The sequence below is a fragment of the Rhinoderma darwinii genome, chromosome 7 (assembly GCF_050947455.1).
Source record: "Rhinoderma darwinii isolate aRhiDar2 chromosome 7, aRhiDar2.hap1, whole genome shotgun sequence".
Classification (NCBI taxonomy): domain Eukaryota; kingdom Metazoa; phylum Chordata; class Amphibia; order Anura; family Rhinodermatidae; genus Rhinoderma; species Rhinoderma darwinii.
Window position 1 is genome coordinate 134,724,212 of NC_134693.1, and position 25,159 is coordinate 134,749,370.

The 25,159-nt window shown below is 42.6% G+C and overlaps 2 protein-coding genes across 4 annotated transcripts in view; both read right to left on the reverse strand.

Annotated features, from left to right (window-relative positions):
• Nucleotides 1-17,690, reverse strand: part of LOC142656818 (solute carrier family 26 member 6-like) — a 35,608-nt gene extending 17,918 nt beyond the window's left edge. Inside the window, exons 1-8 of the mRNA XM_075831744.1 lie at nucleotides 17,417-17,690; nucleotides 15,143-15,366; nucleotides 14,649-14,788; nucleotides 12,765-12,875; nucleotides 10,730-10,896; nucleotides 9,930-10,094; nucleotides 9,529-9,681; nucleotides 7,989-8,071 (exon numbers count right to left, since the gene is read on the reverse strand). Coding sequence (XP_075687859.1) covers nucleotides 7,989-8,071; nucleotides 9,529-9,681; nucleotides 9,930-10,094; nucleotides 10,730-10,896; nucleotides 12,765-12,875; nucleotides 14,649-14,788; nucleotides 15,143-15,285 — 962 coding nt within the window. The 5' untranslated portion in view covers nucleotides 15,286-15,366; nucleotides 17,417-17,690. The remainder of the gene's footprint in view (nucleotides 1-7,988; nucleotides 8,072-9,528; nucleotides 9,682-9,929; nucleotides 10,095-10,729; nucleotides 10,897-12,764; nucleotides 12,876-14,648; nucleotides 14,789-15,142; nucleotides 15,367-17,416) is intronic.
• A 1,328-nt stretch (nucleotides 17,691-19,018) lies between these two features.
• Nucleotides 19,019-25,159, reverse strand: part of SLC26A6 (solute carrier family 26 member 6) — a 34,061-nt gene continuing 27,920 nt past the window's right edge. For all 3 annotated transcript variants that reach the window (XM_075831741.1, XM_075831742.1, XM_075831743.1), the window contains 6 exons: nucleotides 24,824-24,916; nucleotides 24,600-24,728; nucleotides 22,575-22,757; nucleotides 20,262-20,316; nucleotides 19,701-19,837; nucleotides 19,019-19,200 (listed from right to left, as the gene is read on the reverse strand). In XM_075831741.1, coding sequence (XP_075687856.1) covers nucleotides 19,180-19,200; nucleotides 19,701-19,837; nucleotides 20,262-20,316; nucleotides 22,575-22,757; nucleotides 24,600-24,728; nucleotides 24,824-24,916 — 618 coding nt within the window. In that variant the 3' untranslated portion in view covers nucleotides 19,019-19,179. The remainder of the gene's footprint in view (nucleotides 19,201-19,700; nucleotides 19,838-20,261; nucleotides 20,317-22,574; nucleotides 22,758-24,599; nucleotides 24,729-24,823; nucleotides 24,917-25,159) is intronic.

Consider the following 25,159-nt stretch of genomic DNA (forward strand, 5'->3'; position numbering starts at 1 on the left):
TTTAAAATCGGCTTACTTGCATGCGGAAGTCGTGTCGGAAAAGTTGTTAAAAGAAGTTTCGTTGGGGCGCATGTCGGGGCCATTTGTGGAGTCGCCGGTGAAAGATTTAGTTGTGTCCCCTTTGGGTATTGTCCCTAAACGCGAGCCCGGAAAGTTTCGTTTGATTCAACATTTATCGTATCCCAAAGGTTCGTCGGTAAATGACGGGATTGATCACGAGTTGTGTTCCGTAGTTTATACCTCGTTCGATAAGGCGGTGGGGTTAGTGCGGGCTGCGGGTCCGGGGGCGCTGCTAGCAAAAACCGACATCGAGGCGGCGTTCAGGTTGTTGCCGGTGCATCCAGAAAGCCAACGGCTGTTGGGTTGTTTTTGGAATGGGGCCTTTTACGTGGATCGGTGCCTTCCGATGGGGTGTTCTCTTTCTTGTGCATACTTCGAGGCGTTTAGTAGCTTCGTGGAGTGGGTAACGAGGGGAGTATCCGGGGTCGATTCGTTGATCCATTACTTAGATGATTTTTTGTGCGTTGGCCCGGGGGGTTCGCCGGTTTGCGGTAACTTGCTTCATGCCCTGCAGAAGGTGGCGAGGGATTTTGGGATCCCTTTGGCGCCGGAAAAAACGGAGGGCCCGGTAGCGACGATTTGTTTCTTGGGAATCGAAATTGACTCGGTGGCAATGGAGTGTCGGCTCCCGGCGGATAAGTTGGGTGCTTTGAGGCTGGAGGTGCGACGGGCTTGTAGAAGGAAGAAAATGTCGCTGAGGGAGCTTCAGTCGCTGCTGGGGAAGTTGAATTTCGCCTGCCGGATTATGCCGATGGGGAGGGTGTTTGGTAGAAGGTTGGCGGCGGCAACGGCGGGAGTGCGGGCGCCGCATCATTTTGTGAGGCTCAAGGAGGAGCACCGAGCTGATCTTCAGGTTTGGGATGACTTCTTGGGCCAGTACAATGGTCGCTCGCTATGGATGGCCCCAGCGCAGGATACGAGTGATCTGAATATTTTCACGGATGCGGCTGGGGCGGGTGGCTTTGGAGCTTACGGGGGAGGTCCGTGGTGCGCAGGTCAATGGCCGGCTAGCTGGGTGTCCAGTGGATTGACGCGGAATCTGGCCCTGCTCGAGCTGTTTCCCATCGTGGTGGCGGCTACCATTTGGGGGGACAGGCTCAGGGATAAGAAGGTCCGTTTTTACTGCGACAACATGGGGGTGGTGCTTGCCATTAATAACATCACGGCGTCCTCTCCTCCGGTAGTTCAATTGTTGCGACATTTAGTGTTGGTGTGTTTGTCGCTGAACGCGTGGGTGGTGGCGGTGCATGTCCCGGGTGTACGGAATTGTGTTGCTGATGCTCTTTCTCGCTCGCAGTGGGACCGGTTTCGGCAATTGGCCCCGGGAGCGGAACGTCTCGGTTTGGCGTGTCCGGATCATCTATGGGATCTGGTATCGGTCCCGTAGAGCAGCTGTTACAAAGGTCTTTGGCGCGCACGACGTGGAGGGCTTATGCTGCTTGTTGGAGGCAGTGGGAGGAGTGGGTAAGAGAGTTGGGTGATGTTAATACGGATAGAGACAGGTTGGTGGCACTTTTGTATTGGTTAGGGGATGCCTGGGAGGGGGTGTTTTCAGTAGCGAAGGTGAACCGGTTTATATCCGCGGTGGCGTTTGGGCTTAAGTTGCGGGGCTTGCGGGATGTATCGAAGGAATTTCTGGTATCGCAGGCTTTGAAGGGGTTGCGCAGAGGTAGGGTGGAGGCGGATAGTAGAAGGCCGGTGTCGTTTGCTTTGCTGGGCTTGTTGGGCGGTTCATTGGCATCGGTATGTCGTTCTTCAGATGAAATGGATTTGTTTCGGTTGGCTTTCTCGTTGGCGTTCTTCGGAGCATTTAGAATAGGTGAGTTGGTGTCGCCAAGTACTAAACAGGCAGGGGGGCTGAGATCTGGGGAGGTGAGCCTTTTTGCAGATCGGTTGGAGGTATGGTTGCGTAGATCAAAAACTGACCAATTAGGGAAGGGAAAACTGATAGTTTTGTTCGCTCTCCCGGGGTCGGTCATGTGCCCAGTAGAGTGCATGCGGGGTTTTACAAAAAACAGGGGGTCTCCAGATTTGCCTTTGTTACGTCATGTGGACGGGTCGTTCTTGTCCAGGTTTCAGTTTGGAGCTGTTTTTAAAAAATGTTTGACGGCGGTTGGGGTTGCGGCAGGCTCATATTCATCTCATTCCTTCCGGATTGGCGCAGCAACGGAAGCAGGGCGCTGGGGGTTGGATGATGAGGGGGTGAGGCGTATTGGTCGTTGGGAGTCAAAAAGGTTTAAGTCCTATGTCCGCCCCCATATGTTGTAATTTTGTTGTTTATGCTTGCAAATGTTATATGGTGGTGCCTAACTGTGTTTTCCGTTTCAGATTCGCCTCCTTGTCTGGTGTGGTTGATGGGTCATTCGTACGTGCACTGGGGGGCTTTGAGGGCGGACGTCCGCCCGGATGGTCGCCAGTTGCGCATTCCGCGACAGGATGCGGTTGTGCATTGGCTGGGGTTTAGAGGTATGTCGTGGAACAGGGTGTTGGCGGAATTCCAGACATATGTGCGGCTTGATAGGGTTCCGGAGGTTTTAGTGTTGCACGTGGGTGGGAATGACTTAGGAGTCCGCCCTTTTCGTGAGTTGGTGCGGGATATCAAACATGATTTGTTGTGTTTGTGGGTATCTTATCCCAAGTTGGTGGTAGTGTGGTCGGACATAGTCCCAAGGAAGCATTGGCGGTTAGCTAGATCGGTGGAGAGAGTCAATAAAGCTCGGATAAAAGTTAACCGGGCGGTGTCCCGTTTTGTGGCAAAGAACGGGGGCATTTGCGTGAGGCATAGGGATTTGGAGTCAGGATTGGGGAATTTCTGGAGGAGTGACGGGGTTCATCTGACCGAGGTTGGCATTGATATTTGGAGCTTGGCTATAGCAGAAGGCATAGAAAGGGCGGTGGTGGTGTGGAGGAACTCACAGGCTTAAGGTGGTCAAGGCCTGTTTCGCGGTGGCGGGGGGAGTCCTTGAGGCCAGTCAGTACAAAATGGTGGGGGGGTCGCATCGGGGGTATGCGTCCCCCAAAAAAGGTACATGGTTGAAGACTTCATCGGGTGTTATCCCTTTGAAGTGGTCTTCTGGTAGAAGGTATGTCACTTGAAGGCTTCATCGGGTGTTATCCCTTTGAAGTGGACTTCTAGTGGTCGGTATATCACTTGAGGGCTTCAACGGGTGTTATCCCCTTGAAGTGGACTTCTAGTGGTTGGAGCCATCTGCTGAGGTGAACGGTGCTTCCGAGCTGGTTTACGGCTGGAGGTAATTAGTGGTTTGCAGATGGCTAATTCGGTGTGTTCTTGAAAGGAACATCTGAAGGGGCTTCAAGGACTTCCTCTGCTCGGGTTAATGTTAACGTTTAATTGTTATTTATGATTCTGACCCATGTTGGGTCATGTGAATTATTAGGAGGAATTCTCTGGTGGATTCCTAACTAGTTATCCGAATGTTTCGGATTTAAATTGTTTTTATAAAACTGTGAAATTAATAAACGGCTGCTGTGGCCATTTCACATCCAACCTCGGTGTCATGTGTCGTTACTAAATGGGGGTGGGGGATAGTATGGTTTAAGGTTAACACACGACTCTACCTAGGCAGGTCAAGAAGAGGCTGGACGCAGCTGCAGACTTGAGGGAAGCCGACATGACCGTCCTGGTAGGGAAAGGGTTAATGTTAAGAGGTGAGGGAAAGGTGAAGGAGCTGAAGGAGGGACGGGGAGGAGCTAGGGGGGACGGGGGGGCCGTTACTGCGCTTCCCGCTATTTCTCGGCATTGAGCCGGAAGCAGCGGGAGGAGTAATACACAAGAAGCAAAGCTCCCACCCTCCCACCCTTGTTTTGTTACTCCTTAGGTCTTCTGTACGTCCGTATATGAGCGTTGTGTTTTATTTTGTGTGTTTATTTAACATGTTTTTCTTTTTTCCGGAGTAGGTTCTGTTGTCATGGCAGCTGGCGGGGGGAGTCCTTGAGGCCAGTCAGTACAAAATGGTGGGGGGGTCGCATCGGGGGTATGCGTCCCCCAAAAAAGGTACATGGTTGAAGACTTCATCGGGTGTTATCCCTTTGAAGTGGTCTTCTGGTAGAAGGTATGTCACTTGAAGGCTTCATCGGGTGTTATCCCTTTGAAGTGGACTTCTAGTGGTCGGTATATCACTTGAGGGCTTCAACGGGTGTTATCCCCTTGAAGTGGACTTCTAGTGGTTGGAGCCATCTGCTGAGGTGAACGGTGCTTCCGAGCTGGTTTACGGCTGGAGGTAATTAGTGGTTTGCAGATGGCTAATTCGGTGTGTTCTTGAAAGGAACATCTGAAGGGGCTTCAAGGACTTCCTCTGCTCGGGTTAATGTTAACGTTTAATTGTTATTTATGATTCTGACCCATGTTGGGTCATGTGAATTATTAGGAGGAATTCTCTGGTGGATTCCTAACTAGTTATCCGAATGTTTCGGATTTAAATTGTTTTTATAAAACTGTGAAATTAATAAACGGCTGCTGTGGCCATTTCACATCCAACCTCGGTGTCATGTGTCGTTACTAAATGGGGGTGGGGGATAGTATGGTTTAAGGTTAACACACGACTCTACCTAGGCAGGTCATGTTTAAATCTGCCTGCAATTCACAAACATCTTCCATAGTCTGAACTATATTACATAGCTTGGTGTCATCTGCAAAAATAGAAATAGTGCTATTAATCCCATCTTCTATATCATTAATAAATAAGTTGAATAATAGTGGTCCCAGCACTGAACCCTGGGGTACACCACTTATAACCGGTGACCATTCAGAGAAGGAATCATTGACCACAACTCTCTGGATACGGTCCTTGAGCCAATTCTCAATCCAATTACAAACTATATTTTCTAAACCTATAGTCCGTAATTTACCCATTAGGCGTCTATGGGGGACAGTGTCAAATGCCTTTGCAAAGTCCAAAAACACTAAATCCACAGCGGCCCCTCTGTCTAGACTTCTGCTCACCTCTTCATAAAAACAGATTAGGTTAGTTTGACAACTTCTGTCCTTAGTAAAACCGTGCTGGCTGTCACTTATAATGCTATTTATTGTCACATAATCCTGTATATAGTCCCTCAATAGCCCCTCAAACATTTTCCCCACGATGGATGTTAAGCTTACTGGTCTATAATTACCCGGGGAAGACCTAGAGCCCTTTTTGAAAATAGGCACCACATTTGCCCTGCGCCAGTCCCTTGGCACTATACCAGTCACTAGAGATTCTCTGAATATTATGAAAAGGGGGACAGAAATAACTGAACTAAGCTCTTTAAGAATTCTAGGGTGTAACCCATCTGGTCCCGGAGCCTTGTGCACATTTATTTTATTTAATTTAGCTTGGACCATCTCTACATTCATCCAATTCAGTATATCAACTAATATATTAACAGCACTGGCACCGGCTACATCAGCTGCTCCTTCTTCAGTTGTATATACAGAGCTAAAGAACCCATTTAGTAACTCTGCCTTCTCTTGATCCCCTGTGATCAACTCCCCATTACCATTATCTAGGGGTCCTACATGTTCAGACCTTGGCTTTTTTGCATTTATATGCTTGAAGAATTTTTTAGGATTTGTTTTACTATCCTTGGCCACCTGCCTTTCATTTTGTATTTTTGCTAATTTTATTACATTTTTACAGATTTTATTAAGCTCTTTATATTTTACAAAGGCTACAGCTGTACCCTCAGATTTGTATTTTTTAAATGCCCTTTTTTTGTCATGTATTGCCCCTTTCACAGAAGGTGTAAGCCATGTGGGGTTTAATTTGAGTCGTTTATACTTATTACCTGTAGGAATAAATTTTGCACTATAATAACTCAAAGTAGATTTGAAAATCTCCCATTTATCATTTGTTCCATTATTTGACATTAGTTCTTCCCAGTCCATATCCTGAATTGCAGCCCTCATCCTGGGGAAATTGGCTTTCTTAAAATTAAATGTTTTTGCCCTCCCAGCCTGCGTTTGTTTTTTACAGTATAGGTAAAATGTAACTATATTGTGATCACTGTTACCGAGGTTTTCACGAACATTGACATTCCCAACAAGATCTGCATTATTAGAAATGACCAGATCCAACAGAGCTTCACCTCTAGTCGGGTCTTCCACAAACTGGCCCATAAAATTTTCCTGCAACAGGTTGAGGAAATGTCTCCCCTTTGCAGTTGAAGCCGAACCATGACACCAATTAATATCCGGAAATTAAAATCTCCCATTATCACTACAGTACCCGCCTGTGCAGCCCGCTCCATCTGTTTATATAGCTGAACTTCCATCTCCTCAGTTATATTGGGGGGTCTATAGATTACACCAAAAGTAATTTTTTCAGTGTTTACCTCCCTTTCTAGTTCCACCCACAAGGTTTCAACCTCCTCACAGTCTTCACCCACTATTGTCTCTTTCACACTCGCCTTCATATCACTTCTCACATACAGACATACACCACCACCTTTCCTATTTGTCCTGTCTTTACGAAAAAGTGTAAAACCCTGTAGATTTACAGCCCAGTCATGTGAAGAGTCCAGCCATGTTTCAGCAACACCAACTATATCTATATTTTCTTCCAGTATCAAGGCCTCCAGCTCCCCCATTTTACTTGCTAGACTTCTGGCATTTGTGAACATACACTTTAACTTGCCTGTCAGTTTTTCACTTTTATTATCAGAAATGTGATTTGACATTAATCGGTCCTTTTTATTTACACTGATGTTTTGTAACGAAAGGATCTCCTTATCCTGTTGTCCAGTCCTCTCCCCACATTCTGTTTCTCCCCCCACCAATATAGTCTGACCCCTCTCTAACCTGGCTACCCCTTTTTTTTCTACATTGACCTCCCTCCTCAGCCCTAGTTTAAATACTCCGCCACCCCAGCTAGAATTCTCTCCCCCAGCACAGCGGACCCCCTTCCATTTAGGTGCAAATCATCTGCAGAATACAGTTTGTACCCCAATGAAAAGTCAGCCCAGTGCTCTAGGAACCCAAATCCTTCTCCTCTACACCAAGACTTCAGCCATGCATTTAACTCCCTAAGCTCCCGCTGTCTTTCCTGTGATGCGCATGGCACAGGCAGTATTCCTGAGAATACAACCTTGGAGGTCCTTCCCTTCAGCTTGTAGCCTAGTTCTTTAAAATTATTCTTAAGGCTCCTCCACCTACCATTTATTCTGTCGTTGGTACCGACATGGACCACGACAGCTGGATCATCACCAGCCCCTCCCAGCAATTTGTCCACCCGTTCCACCACATGCCGAACCCTGGCACCAGGGAGACAGCAAACCATTCGGTTGAGGTGGTCTTGGCGACAAATAATTCTATCCGTCTTCCTGATTATAGAATCCCCTACGACTATCAATTGTCTTGGCTTACCTGCATTACCATCCCGCCGACTACTAGCTGGGCTGTTCTCCCGGCTGTTAGGGAGATCAGTATCCACTAGGGCTGCCATTTCTGAGACTGACACCCTCGCATCATCACCCAACTTGGCAATTTTGCCTGGAATGTCAGAAACCGGATCGGCCTTCCTTGTCTTTGACCCCTTCCTACTGCCCCTAACTACATTAACCCAGCTACTTACCTGATCCTGAATCAATCACCAATTGTCCATTAGTTCCAGCCGAAAATTCTGTGCTTATTTTTTCATATAATTTACCTTTAAATTAAGTTTTACGGTTACAAAGCTTCACATTTACTGCATGCATAGAGTTAAATGGCACAATTCTGTCTACCTGCTGCTACCACAAGGGGGAGCTTACTGCATACTGAGTTCAATATGAGCTGTAAAATCCCTATGTTGTGAGTTCCCTTAGTGGTGGCTGCAGGTAGACAGAATTTGAAGCGTTTTCTTACAAACTTTTAAGACATATTATTCACTATTCCAATTATATTTATTTTATCTTGACAATGATTAATTGTTATATACGCTACAACTCACCCAACAGGGATGTGCCCAATGCTCTCAATCCCAAACTTGTTATATAATCCGACACCATATGATATTCCAGTGGAGACAACGAGCTAAAAATAATAAAAATTAAGTCAAATTTCACCTTTACTTGCTAAGTCATTATACAGTTATCTCTATAGGAAAATGTTTATACCTAGGGTGATTTAAAGGGCACTGGCCGCCTATACATAGTGGCAGCCATTTTTGTGTAAGCGGCTAATATAAAATTACACCTTATGGATACCCCAGGAACCAGGAGATCCCGCAGAGGTTGAAATGATGATTGATAATTGACAAGAGTTTATTGGTCCACATCCCACATTATAGGAGGGGCAAATGGGACTATTGCATTGGGGCTCCCACTATCTATGGACCACTACCACCGGAGTAATGGGTCACCTTGACAAGAATATCCAATTTTATGAGGATGCCTGATGATTTGCAGTTCACCCTGTGTCATTGATTAGGACTCAACAATGTTGAGAAATGTTTGATTCCTGCTATAGGTAAGCTGCTGAATTGGGCACTGCATGGCATTGTTATTTTGGCACTATATGGCAGTATTATTTTGGCATTATATGGCAATGTTATTTTGGGCACTGTATGGAACTATTATATGAAGACTGCATGGCACTGTTATTTTGGTGATGTATGGCACTATTACTTTGGCACTATATGGCAATGTTATTTTGGCACTATATGGCAGTATTATTTTGGCACTACATGGCAATGTGATTTTGGGCACTGTATAGTACTATACAGTATTATATGGACACTGCATGGCACTGTAGGGCAGTATTATTTTGGCACTATATGGCAATATTATTTTGGGCACTGTATGGTGCTGTTATATGCACACTGCATGACTGTTATTTTGGCAATGTATGGCAGTATTATTTTGGCCACCGTATGGTACTATTATTTGGACACTGCATTGCACTGTTATTATAGGTCTGTATAGCAGTTTTATTTCAGCGCTATATGGCAATTATATTGTGAACTCTGTATTGTACTATTATATAGACACCGCCTGAAATCTTTATATAGGGACTGTATGAAACTGCTATTTAGCTGCTCCCAGAGCTGCAACTTGAATCACCTGTACCAGAGCTTCGCAACTATCATGTGCCATTTATTATACCAGTGACTTCTCCTGTAGCAAAAAGGTCTTTGAGCCCCTTCAGGGCCCTGGTGCGACTGTCACCTATGCTTTTCCTATAGCTATGCCCCGGTCGCTGTATGCCAATGTTATTTAGCCACTGAATAGTAATATTATTCCTGCTACATGTGATATAATTATAGTTTCTTAATTATAACTTTGGCCATAAAAAACGACAACCAGTTTGGCCACCATATAACTAAGTAGATTTGATATCAGGAATTTTAGAAAGTTGGGTGTCAACTCTTGGGTGAGCTGCAATGTCAAATAAGTTGTCACCCATCTATCCCAAAAACAGATATAACTTAGAATATAAAAATACCTTACACTGGAGGGACAACCTATATTTCTATATTTTTTAATATTTACCATGATCAGTTCAATGGGAATTGGAATTACAAGTTTGGAAACAAACTTCTCATTCAGAAATTTCATCAGCAGGATAACGACGATAGCGATGATACTGGTAACCAGTGTGCCAATGTTTGTTTCTGTAATTCTTGAGAAGATTTTAATGATGGTCTAAACCCAAAGGAAAAAACAATGAAGTCAATGAATCAAGTCAAGAGGTTGTCACAGCCCCGCCCCTGTTACTAGCATCAGGGAATAGTCAAAGTTGGAAATCTCCACCCACTATATATTCGTTTTATTTATTTTTTCCATTATAGGTGGGCATATACTTTAATTAACCAAATAACTGGGCAGCAAATACGACTGATTCTCTTAACTAAAACATAGAAGGGAATCACCCTCCCCACAATGTAACTTACATATATTAATGACAACGGCTCGGTCTTCTGGCTCATTCTAATGCCAAAGAGGTATTTCAGTTGTGACACCAGCACATGGACAGCAGACGCTGTGGTGTAACCGCTTATTAGTGGGTCCGAGAGATAAGTGACCACAAACCCAAATTGAATGAGACCCAGAGCTATCTATGGAAGTGGGGAAAGAAAGAGTTAATAAAGATTAATACTGACTAGAACTGTAAAAAGTGTATTCAAATAAATATCTATCCACTATACATTACATTACTTATCCTGTACTGATCCTGAGTTACATCCTGTATTATACTCCAGAGCTGCACTCACTATTCTGCTGGTGGAGTCACTGTGTACATACATTACATTACTTATCCTGTACTGATCCTGAGTTACATCCTGTATTATACTCCAGAGCTGCACTCACTATTCTGCTGGCTTCAGAGCGTAGATTTCCCAGCATTCCTACACAGAGCTTGCTTTGGTAATTTGTATTCTGGGAATTGTCATATTTACACCAGAGACTGTACAGTAATCTGATGTAGGATTAACTAACTGTTCAGCTAGGCGGCTAGGAGTGTGTTTTACAACAAGCTTATTGACTGTTTCCTATAGCAACCAGCAGAATAGTGAGTTCAGCTCTGAAATATAACACAAGCTGTAACTCAGGATCAGTACAGACAAGTAATGTATTAACAAAGTGACACATTTTTGCTGCTCAAAGGGTAAGATACACTCTAATGACCAAACGTATAATTGCATTAGATTAGCACGTATAATAATAGAATTATTACACAGCGATATCTTACTTGAAACAGTCCTACAAGAAAAGCTAGAGCCATAGAGAGCTCCACCCTCATCAGGTCTCTGGCGACCGTGTCTATAGCAGTCGAATTGTCTCCAAGCATGAAGTTCTCATTGGGAGCCAGGGATTCGGTCACACTGGCGATCATGACACACACCACTGCAAATGAACCTGGATCACATAAAAGAGTCCATTAGTATTAAACATGTTCCCTGAGGCGTAGCTATAAGGCCCAGTTCACACTGAGTTTTTTTTACACGTTTTTTGAGGCGGAAACCGCGTTGGAAAACGTGGCAAAAAACATCCGTAAATGCTTCCCATTGATTTCAATAGGAGACAGAGGCGTTTTTTTCCCGCAAGCGGAAAAAAAACGCTTGCGGTAAAAAGAAGCAACATGCCCTATCTTCGGGCATTTATGTCTCTGACCTCCCATTGACACCAATGGGAGGCAGAGAAAGCGTATTTTGCGGCAAACGGCGTGCAGGCAGATCAAAATCGGCCTCAAAATTCCAAACGGAATTTTGAGGCAGAATTTTCTGCCTGCAAAAAAACTCAGTGTGAACAAGGCCTAATAAAGGGGTGCAGAGGTAGGAGTTGCACCCGGGCCCTGGGACCTTTAGGGCCCCTCTGCCACATAAGAAGACACCAGTATTATAAATGGCACATGGTAGGTCCGGGCCTGTTAGAGATTTTACATTGGGCCCCATAAGCTTCTTTGTTCCTGTATAATTTGAAGGGCCACTAAACATAAAGTCGGCACATTATAAAAGTGCAGCTGCGTTATAAGAGCGGCTAGTAGCGGTCACATAGGGCCAGATGTCCTTCATATGCGAGTGCCATTAAATAAGACTAGAGTCAGCCCCTCCCCAGCCTAAATTGGCTGATAACAGGGACCAGTAGAGATAAGATCGATTGTAGGGCAGTGTCTCTTTTACTGAGTAATAATCACATACTAATAGACGTTTTTGGGAAAAGACAAGCAAACCCAGGTTTTCATACTCTTTGGGGGGTAAAAAAAAGGGGGTGATAGCTTTGTACTATCCTTGAAATCAGGGGTCTTCAACCTGTTACTGTCCAGCTGTTGTAAAACTACAACCCCCAGCAGCTGTCAGGGCATTTCGGGAATTGTAGTTTCACAACAGCTGGAGAGCCACAGGATGAAGACTTCTGCCCTACATTGTGATGCCCTAGATATAAGGGTATGTGCACACGGCGGGGGTCCGTAACGGCTGAAATTACGGGGATGTTTCAGCCTGAAAACATCCCCGTAATTGCAGCAGTACCGGCATGTGCAGGCGCTTGAACGCCGCGTCCATTACGGCCGTAATTAGCGCTGCTATTCATTGGAGTCAATGAATAACGGCTCCAATTACGGCCAAAGAAGTGACAGGTCACTTCTTTGACGCGGGCGTCTATTTACGCGCCGTGATTTGACAGCGGCGCGTAATTATACGCCTCGTGTGAACAGACAAACGTCTGCCCATTGCTTTCAATGGGCAGATGTTTGTCAGCGCTATTGAGGCGCTATTTTCAGACGTAATTCGGGGCAAACACGCCCGAATTACGTCCGTAAATAGGCCGTGTGAACATACCCTAAACCTTAAAAGGGTTCTTTAGGTTGGGGGCGGTTTTTCATACTGATGACCGATCCAAAAGATAGGTCATCAGTAAATGATCGTTGGAGGTCCAACACCCGGACCCCGCACCGATCAGCAGTTCCGGCAGCTATGCAGTGGTCCGTGCCAGTAGCAGATGGCTCCGTATACTGCATATCGGCCGTGATGGGTTAATGCAGCTCTGCTTCTTGAATAGGGTGTCTGACTTCCACTGATCATATACTGATGACCTTCGTTGGATTGGTCTTCAGTATAAAAAAAAGGTTCCCTGCCTGAACAACCCCTTTAAGAGCCGATATGAGAAAATATAGAGCTAGGTATAGGATTACTGATGTCATTAGTATATATATAAATGTATCCCTGATCAATATTGTCCTGGTAGTAGCACTTTGTTGCACCCCTGATACCCAGCACAGGGCTCACCTACAGATATATGTCTAGAGGTACCGAGAAGGAAGTATATAAGCACGGGAAAGAAGGACGTATACAGGCCAAAAACAGGTGGCAGGCCAGCCAGGAGAGAGTACGCCAAGCCTAAAAAGAAAACAGTGTTAAGATGTTGTACACGGAAATATTCTGTATTCTCATTAACGTACACTATATGGCCAAAAGTATGTGGACACTTGACCATCACACATATGAGACTGCAGGACATCACATGCCAAAACTGAGATAGATAGATAGATAGATAGATAGATAGATAGATAGATAGATAGATAGATAGATAGATATTAGATAGATGATAGATAGATAGATAGATAGATAGATAGATAGATAGATAGATAGATAGATAGATAGATAGATATGAGATAGATAGATAGATAGATAGATATTAGATAGATAGATAGATAGATATTAGATAGATAGATATTAGATAGATGATAGATAGATAGATAGATAGATAGATAGATAGATAGATAGATAGATAGATAGATAGATAGATAGATAGATAGATAGATATTAGATAGATAGATATTAGATAGATGATAGATAGATAGATAGATAGATAGATAGATAGATAGATAGATAGATAGATATGAGATAGATAGATAGATAGATAGATAGATAGATAGATAGATAGATAGATATGAGATAGATAGATAGATATTAGATAGATAGATAGATAGATAGATAGATAGATAGATAGATAGATAGATATGAGATAGATAGATAGATAGATAGATAGATAGATAGATAGATAGATAGATAGATATGAGATAGATAGATAGATAGATAGATAGATAGATAGATATTAGATAGATAGATAGATATTAGATAGATAGATGATAGATAGATAGATAGATAGATAGATAGATAGATAGATAGATAGATAGATAGATAGATATTAGATAGATATTAGATAGATAGATAGATAGATAGATAGATAGATAGATAGATAGATAGATAGATAGATAGATAGATAGATAGATATTAGATAGATAGATATTAGATAGATGATAGATAGATAGATAGATAGATAGATAGATAGATAGATAGATAGATAGATAGATAGATAGATAGATATGAGATAGATAGATAGATAGATAGATAGATAGATAGATAGATAGATAGATAGATAGATAGATATTAGATAGATAGATATTAGATAGATGATAGATAGATAGATAGATAGATAGATAGATAGATAGATAGATAGATAGATAGATAGATAGATATGAGATAGATAGATAGATAGATAGATAGATATGAGATAGATAGATAGATAGATATTAGATAGATAGATAGATAGATAGATAGATAGATAGATAGATATGAGATAGATAGATAGATAGATAGATAGATATGAGATAGATAGATAGATAGATAGATAGATAGATAGATATTAGATAGATAGATAGATATTAGATAGATAGATGATAGATAGATAGATAGATAGATAGATAGATAGATAGATAGATAGATAGATAGATAGATAGATAGATAGATAGATAAAGAGATATAGATATGAGAGAGATAGATAGATAGATAGATAGATAGATAGATAGATAGATAGATAGATAGATAGATAGATATGAGATAGATAGATAGATAGATAGATAGATAGATAGATAGATATGAGATAGATAGATAGATAGAAGAGAGATAGATAGATAGATAGATAGATAGATAGATAGATAGATAGATAGATAGATAGATAGATAGATAGATATTAGATAGATAGATAGATATGAGATAGATAGATAGATAGATAGATAGATAGATAGATAGATAGATAGATAGATAGATAGATAGATATTAAATAGGTGAGAAAGATATACAAGAGTGACACGATCCTTTATGATTTACCTTGAGGTAATTGGATTATTCCAACGCTAAGTCCTGAGATCAGGTCCCCCAATATCCACTCCCTGGCCGGATACCGTGGAAGCCACCTCAGGACAGGGATATATTTCAGCAGCAAGGATTTGGCCATGGCCTGAGAACATCTTCAAAACAGATATTTATATTAGTTTCTTATGTGTAATCCCGGTAAAGCTGAGTGACCATTAAAGCTCCCACAGGTGTTGTCATCCAATTTTTCCAGACCCAAGAATGGCAAATTCTTTTAGTATCTCTGTATGGGGGCAGGAGCTGTACCTCTGTATAAACAGCCATATCTGCCATTCAGAATTATGGGACAGCTGGATGGCAGTCCTATCAAAGCTGTAATGGCGGTCATTTTGGTTTCCGCCAGCTTTCTCAGAAGCCGATATAACATGGAAAAACTGGATATAAGTTTTAACAACTATGTATGTATAGTTACTGGTCATATATATATATATATTTTTTTTTAGATTTACCGTGTCCGGTTCTTGAGTGTTCTCCAGAGGGGTGGTCTTACCACACTGGTCCTTGGAGCTATCCTGTCCAGATCAGCTTCACTTATCGCCTGCTGCCCCGCACATTGCCGGTGTACAACATTCTGCTTGTCCTGCGTCATCATTATCGGCTATAGTTGGGATACGGCTAAAGACATGAGCAGCGAAGGACTACAAGCTCTATGGCATTACTTCTATATAAGCAACTGTCAAGGAAAGAAATTCCCATTATTGCATTAACCCATCATGAATAAGACAACAGATTTATCAAAGAGAAATGTCAAAATCTATAGGGTCATTAACTGCTGGCTATGCCCATCTCTGCAACCATTTTTTTTTTTGTATTGCTCCAATGCACCTACAATTACAAATGAAGCAACTTTGCAAATCGTCTTAATTAAAAATGTTCTATCGTTTTGTGTCTACAGCTCCTATACAGACCGATATGTTTCCATGGTAACAGACAACAAACAAACCATGTGTAGTCTGATCCTGCAGTCATATTGCCTTAAACAGACAACTAATGATATAGCCACAGGATAGGTCTTCAGTATATGATCGGTGGGGGGCTGACACCCGGACCACGCACCGATCAGCTGCCTCCAGGCACCAGATGTCCATGCCGGAAGCAGATGGCTTCGGTCCAGAATAGCGGCCGAGCTGCAGTACTGTATTCAAGTGAATAGGAGCAGAGCTACAATTCTGCATCACGGCCGCTATGCACTGTACGGAGCCATCTGTTTAAGACACTGGTAACTGCATGTAATCCGGCGCTCGGAGGAAACCGAAGCAGCTGATCGGTGCGGGTTCCGGGCCCCCACAATCATATACTGATGACCTACCCTGTGGATAGGTCATCAGTTGTCAGCCTTTAATAATCTTCTGTCGGTCCGCTGTTTCATGCTCACTTACCAAATGTATGTTAGAAAGAATTAGGGGACTGATGGAAAGCAGTATGACTGCAGGATCAGACTACACAGGGCATGTTTGTTGTCTGTTACCATGGAAACATAAGCCTGTATAGGAGCTGTAGACAAAATATAAACATAAGACGATTTACAGTTGTTTCTTAACTCCTTTTAGATGCATTGGAGCAATAAAAAGGTAACTTAGTCGTTAAAGTAAAAATAAATCTAAAGAGCAGCTTATAATAGTACAGCAGCATTATAAGAGTCACTAATACCGGACACACATCTGGATGAAACCGTGGCTCGCCGCGTCTCCAAACTTCCGGTCATTCACTCCAGTCAGACTCAAATGGATGATACCAGGGAACAGTAGATTACTCCTAACAGCACAGCCACAACCCCCCCCCCCTGCAAAAAATGCACCATTGCTAGTGTGTTTAACTTTTCCCTATTAACTTCCAGCTAACATGTGGCCGCAGCAACCTTTGCGCCCCCCCCCCCAAAAAAAAAAATAAAAATAAAGCAATGCCGCTAAAAATGACAAACAAAACGGGGCATTTTCCCTGAAACGCTTTGTTCAAAGGCACCCTTAGGGTATGTGCACACGACAACGCCAAATATATCTGAAGTTACGGAGCTATTTTCAGGAGAAAACAGCTCCAGAATGTCAGCCGTTTTTACAAGCGCACGTGTTTTTCAATGTGTCTTTTACGGACGTAATTGGAGCTGGTTTTCTTTGGAGTCAATGAAAAACTGCTCCAATTACGTCCCAAGAAGTGACCTGCGCTTCTTTGACGCGGCCGTAATTGTACGCGCCGTCTTTTGACAGTGACGCATAAAATGACAGCTCGTCTGCACAGAACATCGTAAGACCCATTGCAGGCAATGGGCAGATGTCTGCCGACGTATTGGAGCCGTCTTTTCAGGCGTAATGCGAGGCTTAAACCGCCTCCATTACGTCTGAAAAGAGGTCGCGTGCACATACCCTTAGACATTTTGTGCAGGGGCTATGTACTGACTGGAGGAGTCGTCAAGCATGTCTAAATAGTCAAATGCAAACCTCCATCATGCCCCGAGCACACTGGGAGGTGTAGTCTTACAATAGAACAAGGTTACAGATCACCACCATAAAGAACATAATTGAGATGTGACTGCAAGTAAACCCAGTATCTCAGGAAGCTGAGATATTGGGGGTTGTTTGACAGGGTCCTGAGGAACCTGAATTGCCAGTAGTTGTTGAGGGAGAGTCACGGGTAATTTGAGCATGCTGTTACTTGTAGTTCCACCATGCCGCACGTTGCTGAAGCCTCCTATATACAGTATATAAGGTTATTATTTCTTAACTTACCATACATTGAATGACTTCCATCACATATAATACAAGTATTGACCTTCCCGGGCTGCAGATCAGTAATCCGGCTACAATACTCCCACGTGACTTTCTCCAAATCCTATGAAGGAGTTGTCACCGCTGCATTTATACTGGGTCACCCATATTATTGCCCAATAGCGTTTACACTGCCCCCCAGCATTGACTACCCTATAACAAAGGTGCCATAGAGATTACACCAAGTGAAACTTTTTATTGTCTTAACCCTTTCCTTTGTATGGACGAGGCTCGTATGATGATTTCACCTGCCAGTTATTGTACAGTGACCTTGGCGATGCCAGTCACATGACCCCACAAATATTGCAGCGGAACGTTTTATCAAAAGGAACTATTGTGTTCCTGATTTGGCTGCGCCCTTTTTTTAGCACATTGTAAACATCCAGGTTTACACATTTTCCCGTGTGTAGACAACAAGCACAAATATTTTATAAAAACTCTATTATCAAAGCACGGCCCTACAAAGATTGTGTAAAACAGGCCTGAAGTATGAAGCACAATGGGTTATTATTAACAGTCAGGTCTTATAAGGACACCTAATAATATTTCTTAGAAATTGTAAGAGGTACTTTATATAATACACACTCAACTTGTAGGACCAATGGGAGAAGAGGTGGGAGGAGCTTCATGGCAATCACTGGTTATGTCTATTGATGGATCATTGTGAAGCCCCTCCCCTTTAGTATATAATGGTATAGTTCAGTGCCGCAGCGGATTATCCTTGAGAAAGGGAAGGAGGATTCATTGCATTTACAAGGGACTGACATGTAGCCCCTTTTGAGGGTTAAGCAGCAGGGGAGGGGGGTGGGAGAGTTAAGTCTCAATTTAGGGTCCTCGTGGTCATGATCTATTAGTCCACTCTGTTCTTATAGGGGTGCAGAGTCTATATAATAAGTAGGGGCCTATATTGATATTCCAAGACAGGACTGTTTGCAGTCGATCAGTATGGTATAGGGAGCGCAGACCCCAAGTATCAGGATGTTATGAACATCCTAGTGTCACTATTAAAGCATCACCTCTAAATGCCGTATGTCATTGTTCACCAATTCCAGACAGCCAAGGCTTCTTAATCCTGGTAAATTAAAGGGGAGGTGTCTAGGATTGTGAAAAGCAACTTTTATTTTTCCAGAACAGCGCCACTCCTTGCAGTGGCTGTGTCTGGTATTGCGGCTCACTCATTTAATGTTGCAATACCAGACACAGACTATGGATATGAGAGGCACCGTTTCTGGATAAAACAAGCAGACTTTTTTTTTCTAATCTTGGACAACCCCTTTAAATGAGAAGATAAATGATTGTACGTTGGCACCAAAACTATCATACCTTAACTACAAACATTCCTTTATTCTCAAAACACATTAAAAAAAAAAAAAAAAAAAGGACCGTAATATAAGCATGAAAAAAGTAGAAGTTTTATTAAATTTAACATGTATATCAAATGTCCCAGTAAAAACCATTAAGACGCATGACCCTGGCTACTTTTAAATAGTAGCATCATATACTGATTTTTTCATCTCCCATCTGTACATAATGGAGGTTTTTTATTCTCATTCTTGGCAAAGATTAAAAGTAGAAGTGGATCATTTATTTTGTTCACAATCCCAAAATAAAAAAATATTACGATATAAATCTGATATTGCTTGGAAGTTACAACCGGAACGTCTATATATTATCCTGAAGACCCACAATCTGTGCATTCAAGTGCTGGTAGGAAATCGTTGCGCTCATATTCTTGTAGTCCAAGTCTGTAATAATAAAATACAGAGATTCATTAATATTTTCTGCTCTTAAATGGGAACTTATCATAAAATGGAACCTAATTTTGAAAATTTACACAGTCCGACTGAATGAAACATTATCGAATTGGAAGTCGATTTTGAATTACTTCCTTATATCTATTAATGAGTATTTAAAGCAGTTAATAAATCTTGCAGGCTTCATATTGGCCACTAGATGTCAGCACAACAATGACTGTTCCCACCTTACTTTACAGCTTGCTGTAAAGATTGAAGCTTGAACACAAACACTTATTAGATTTGTTTACACTGAATTACAGTAAAATCTATTAATTTTCTTGCAAATTGGGAGACGTGATCTTTTTCCAACCAACGTGAGGCTGTGACGCTTCCATATAATTAAAGGGACCATCACCTTTTCCTTCTAAGTCCTATTTTATAGGTAATTTTTTTTTTCTCAAGCAAAGAAATTACTAGTTAAGATATATATATATTTTTTTAACACTTACATGTTCTTCTTTTAGAGATTTCTTACTATGAATCCTTGAAATATAAGTGACGGCGTCATGGATGGAACAAAAAAGCTGGTGTTTGGTGATCGTCTTACTGAAGAAATTCCCATGTTCCAGCTGTTCTAGAATATTCTCTGTGAAGGAAATACACATTAGAATATCTGGAAGTTACTCACTAAAATAGTTCCATGGGTATTAAAAATATTGGGCCCACCAGAGGAAATAAGTCTTAGGGCCCTCCATCTATACAGAACAGGTGTGCATTCAATATTAATAGCACCGCAAATCCTATAAGAAATAGATCCTATTGGCAAGTAATTGGCACCAAAGTCACCGCCAAATGGGGATCCATTATTGTGTCAGAGCCCGAGCCCGCCGGAAGATCCCCTGTTACTCTGGCGGGCTACTCCAGATGTGTTAACACATGATTTAGTCTGGAGGTCCAGATATCCACCTCATCACCCCCAATATCTTATTCGGACCACCCACCACATCTCCAGACCGGGTGGCACCACCAACTTAGAAATACAAGTGTATAGGTAGCCGTTATTACATTACCATGACATCCAACCAGATAGACAGTCACATCAATTTCTTGGAAATCACGAAATATCTGAAAAATAAGAGAAGGAATACTGTACTATAAGGCTGTACAATTAGGAAATAACAATTAGGACATGAGCACGTCAGGCACTTTATACATTTATTAGAGGTTGCATTTTATTAAAGGGGAATTACACCTAAAATGTATATTTGACAAAGCCATGTCTGCATAGAACATGTGTAAGGCTCTATGTACTGATCTCAAAAATAGGGACCACAGAGCTCTGTAAAGCACCCCAAACTCTTTGTCGGTGCTCATCACTGTGCTCGTAATAAAGCGTCAGTGAAATCAATACTGTGGGCTGCGTCAGACATTGCAAGCGATGGAAACTAGTCTCTGACCAGCGCTGAATGGGTTTAACTCATTGGAAGAGGTTTAGATCTGTATGCAGAGAGCTCTCCCTTGTGGCGGCTGCAAGTAACTACAATTGTTATAATTTAACTCAATTACCATAAGAAGGAAAGCAGTGGGGGGCCAGTGTAGTGCTGGGCCTCTTCTCACCATAAGGGCTGATTCAGACAAACGTGCCGTTTTTGCGCACGCAAAAACCGCGGTGTTTTGCGTGCGCAAAAGGCACTTGACAGCTACGTGTGCCCTGTTCATATGGATGCGCGGCTGCGTGCTTTTCGCGCAGCCGGCATCATTATGACACTCCGTTTGGATGTTTGTAAACAGAAAAGCACGTTGTGCTTTTCTGTTTACATTCATTCTTTCACTGTTATTGCGCGAATAACCCTTGTCCCACGGAAGTGCTTCCGTGGGGCAATGCGTGATTTTCACGCACCCATTGACTTCAATGGGTGCGTGATGCGCGAAAAACGCAGACACATAGAACATGTTGCGAGTTTTACGCAGCGGACTAACGCTGCGCAAAACTCACGGACTGTCTGCACTGCCCCATAGACTTCTCTAGGTCCGCGCGAGCCACGTGAAAACCACGCGGCCGACAGACGCAAAACACGTTCATCTGAATCCGCCCTTAGGGTATGTCCACACGGCAAACTAAAAATGACAGTAAAATACGGAGCTGATTTTCAGCTGTTTTTAAAGCAAACGTTTTTACGGACGTTTTTTGGAGCGGCTTTTCTATTGCCTCAATGAAATACGGCTAAAAAACAAAAAAACAAAAAAAAAATGGCCCATCGGAATGAATGGTAGTTTTTTTCCCATTGAAGTCAATGTGCAGATGTTTGGAGGTGTTCAGCCTCCAGATTTTTAGCCACTTTTTTGGGGCGTTTATGGGCAGAAAAAAAAATGAAAATAAGCCGCGTGAAAATACCCTAAGGCTTATGGTAGGGGTGTGGTCTGCCGCTGTAGTAGGCAAGGCTTGCCTTAGACTTCATTCACATCTGCGTCGGGATTCCGTTCATGGGTTCCGTCTGAGTTTTCCGTCAGGGGAACCCACGAACGGAATCCATTGATTTTAATGGTGATGGATCCGGTGCAAGTGGTTTCCGTTTGTCACCATTGTGTAAGGGTTCAGTCGTTTAGACGGCATGAAAAGCGCAGTCGACTAAGGTATTGATTCCGTCAAGACGGAACCCTTGCACAACAGTGATAAATGGAAACCATTTGCACCGGATCTGTCACCATTGAAATCTATGATTTCCGTTTGGATTACGTTCATGGGTTCCCCTGACAAAGTTCAGACGGAACCCATGAACGGAGTCCTGACGCAGATGTGAACGAAGCCATAGAGGTGTGCGAACCGTGGTGTTGCACATCAGCCAACCATGCTGAAGGGGGCGCCACTGTTGACTTGGAACACAAAAGGTTGTGACCATTATCTTATTAATTTTATAGCAGTTTTAGTTAGGCATTGTATAGCACATTATTAGATCCCTTTATGTATGGAGCAGTTATATGGTCACTGTTGGTATTACTTCAGCACTGTATGGCCGTATTTACTTTGTGTATACTGTACTGTGCCTAGGTAGCTTTGTGTGTCACTGCTACATAGGCACTATACAGTGGTGGCTGCCTCTCTAGCATTGTTACTTAGACAACTGTAGGGAAATGTTATTTGACCAATGTTTGGAGGGGTTAAAAGGGCACCATATTGTATGATGTTATAGTTAGACACTGTATAACAGTACACCAATTGAGGGGCACCAACAGAAGGTACCACACAGTGCATCACCCAATGTAACGCTGGCCCTAATAGTGGGTATGAAATTAGGAGACAAAGGTTTCTGCCCCTCCAGGTCTCATATGTGAAGAGAAGGAGAACATAGAACACCATAAGATACTGGTCATATGGGATTTACATTTTTCAAAATCTTAATGCTGACTGTATCCACAAAGTTGACAGTGCTCAGATCCAGGATGAGCGAGTGGAAGGGACACGTGTTGGATCCCAGGCTCCTTAATGTGGTCTCTTCCACTACTTCATTAACTACTGGTTCCCTGATAACAGGGCTGTGGGGATAGATGTACTCAAGCTCATGTGCCTGGGGGGGAAAAAAAATAAATAAATTATAAAAATTGTGAAAATTAGGAATCAAATTAATGAATATTACAAATTAATAAGTTAAGTAAACAATTACAATTAAATTACAATAGAATATGAATGACAAGATAATACGCTGATCCATGATGAACAACATAAAGCCGGAGGTTGCTTATAAAAATATATATATTAAAACATTGGCTATTGTCCATATGCTAATGAGAGGCGCTGTCCTGGGTATTTACATAAGCCATAATTAGAATTAAAATAAAGACCTCAATAACATCAAGCCTGCTTGTTGATGGTTTCCAGCAAGAGAGATTTTATTCTATACAGTGCAATATGAAAACAAATTAAAAATAGGCAAAACAGCAAAAAGGGTAATGAAGACATATTATGAAGATGCTGGATATTACATTTTATGAGCTACATTTTATATATTCTACTGAATATATAAAATAAAGGGGTAATCTGGTTACAACAAGATACACCCTCTCCATAGGGTAAGGGGTAACTTGCTGATAGGTGGGTGTCCAACAGCTGGGATCTCCACCGTTTACGTAAACGGGGACCGCAAATTTGCCCGAATCCTTAGTTTGAACCAAGCGGCAGGTCGCTAATGCGCACTGCCGCTTTATTCATTCTCTATGGGAGCGCCGGAGACAGCCGAGTGCAGCGTTCAACGCTTTCCAGAGCTGCCATAGAGAATGAATGGAGCGCCTGCCACTCGGTTCAAACTTGGGGGTTCGGGAAACTTTGGGCTCCCCGTTCTCGTAACTGGTGGGGGTCTGAGCGGTCGGACACCCACCAGCTCGATCTGCAAGTTACCCCTTTACACTATGCATAGGGGGTAACTTGTTGTAACCGGAATACCCCTTTAATCTACCTGAAAACTGGAGTAACTCTGTATAAACATTATTCATCATGTAGTAATCCTAACTTACAGCCTGTATTATACTCCAGGAGCTGCACTCAAAATACTGCGGACCTCAGAGCTAAAATCCCTCATCATCTCCTGCTTGTTCAGTTTGTGCACAGAGATGGATCTAGTGGTTTATATTCTGGGAAACGTCGTCATCATACCAGGCACTGTCCAGTTATTTGATGTAGGAAACATTAACTGCCCCCCCTTCATTATAGGAGCTCGGCAAAGTTGTTAGGGGTGTGTCGACTGTTTCCGATGACAACCAACAGAGCTGTGAATGCAGCTCCGATATAAAGTACAGAGTCAGTACAAGTTAAGTAATGGAATGCATTTATAAAATGACGTCATGTAGATAATATCTATATATAAACTTAAGGTCAACGCTCGTTCATATCGTTTTAAACGCCTTAAATATTTGTTGGCAGCAGATCTCCTGGTGTAAACAGGGAGACGTGCTGCCGACATGATGATGATGTCAGCGGAAAAAAAGCCGCCGAAAAAAATGCACATAAATTGACCTGTGGTGCGTTTTCCTCAACCGCAGCATGTCAATTAATGCTGCGGAATCACAGCCCTTCGGTTGCGGGTTTACCCCATTGAATTGGCTGCAGTGGTCACATGGCCTGCAACGTAACCCCAGGAGGCCGGCCTGCGCGCAGAGAAGAGGGAGGTCTGTTTTTAAAATCTGCCGGCGCGGCTTTACGCAGCTTAAATTCCGCCAGAAAAACGCACCACAACGTGGGGAGATTTTTCCGACGGCCGTTCAGGGCGGATACGCTGCGCAGCTCGACACAGAGTGTCCGCCCTGAACATGCTGGGTGTGTTCGTACCCTCAGTGTCCAAAGGGAGCATACCCCTTAAATTAACTTGCTCTTGCGACACGCCTTATCTGCCCCTTTACTTTCAGGAAGAACATACTTTTTCGTTTAAAACCTCAGAATTCTTCTTTTCCTTTAACCCTTTCTTTGCCTCGGCCTTATCCTGCAGTTGCTTCTTTTTAGCTTCTTTCTTCTTAATCGCAATAAGTTTATCCACATCAGTACCGCACTGTAAGAAGGAGACAAGCTCTTTTATTTTGCACACTAAAGCCTAACAAATAAATGAAAGACATGGGATTCGTCTTCTGGAATTTTTGTACCCACCATCCTTTTAACAGCATTTGCATATAATTCGGCATTAGCAAAGTAAAGAGTGCAGGAAGACCTGAAGATCTTTACACCAGGGACCTCAAGAGCCTGCATGATAGATAAAAACACCAAAAGCACTCAGGCATATATTCAACAGGGCCAGATATTAAATATGTCGGAAATTGGTGTGTGTATATATATATATATATATATATATACACATATACACACACACAGATTTTTTTATTTGTACAGTATATGGCGGCATCATTTATTTGTACAGTATATGGCGGCATCATTTATTTGTACAGTATATGGCGGCATCATTTATTTGTACAGTATATGGCGGCA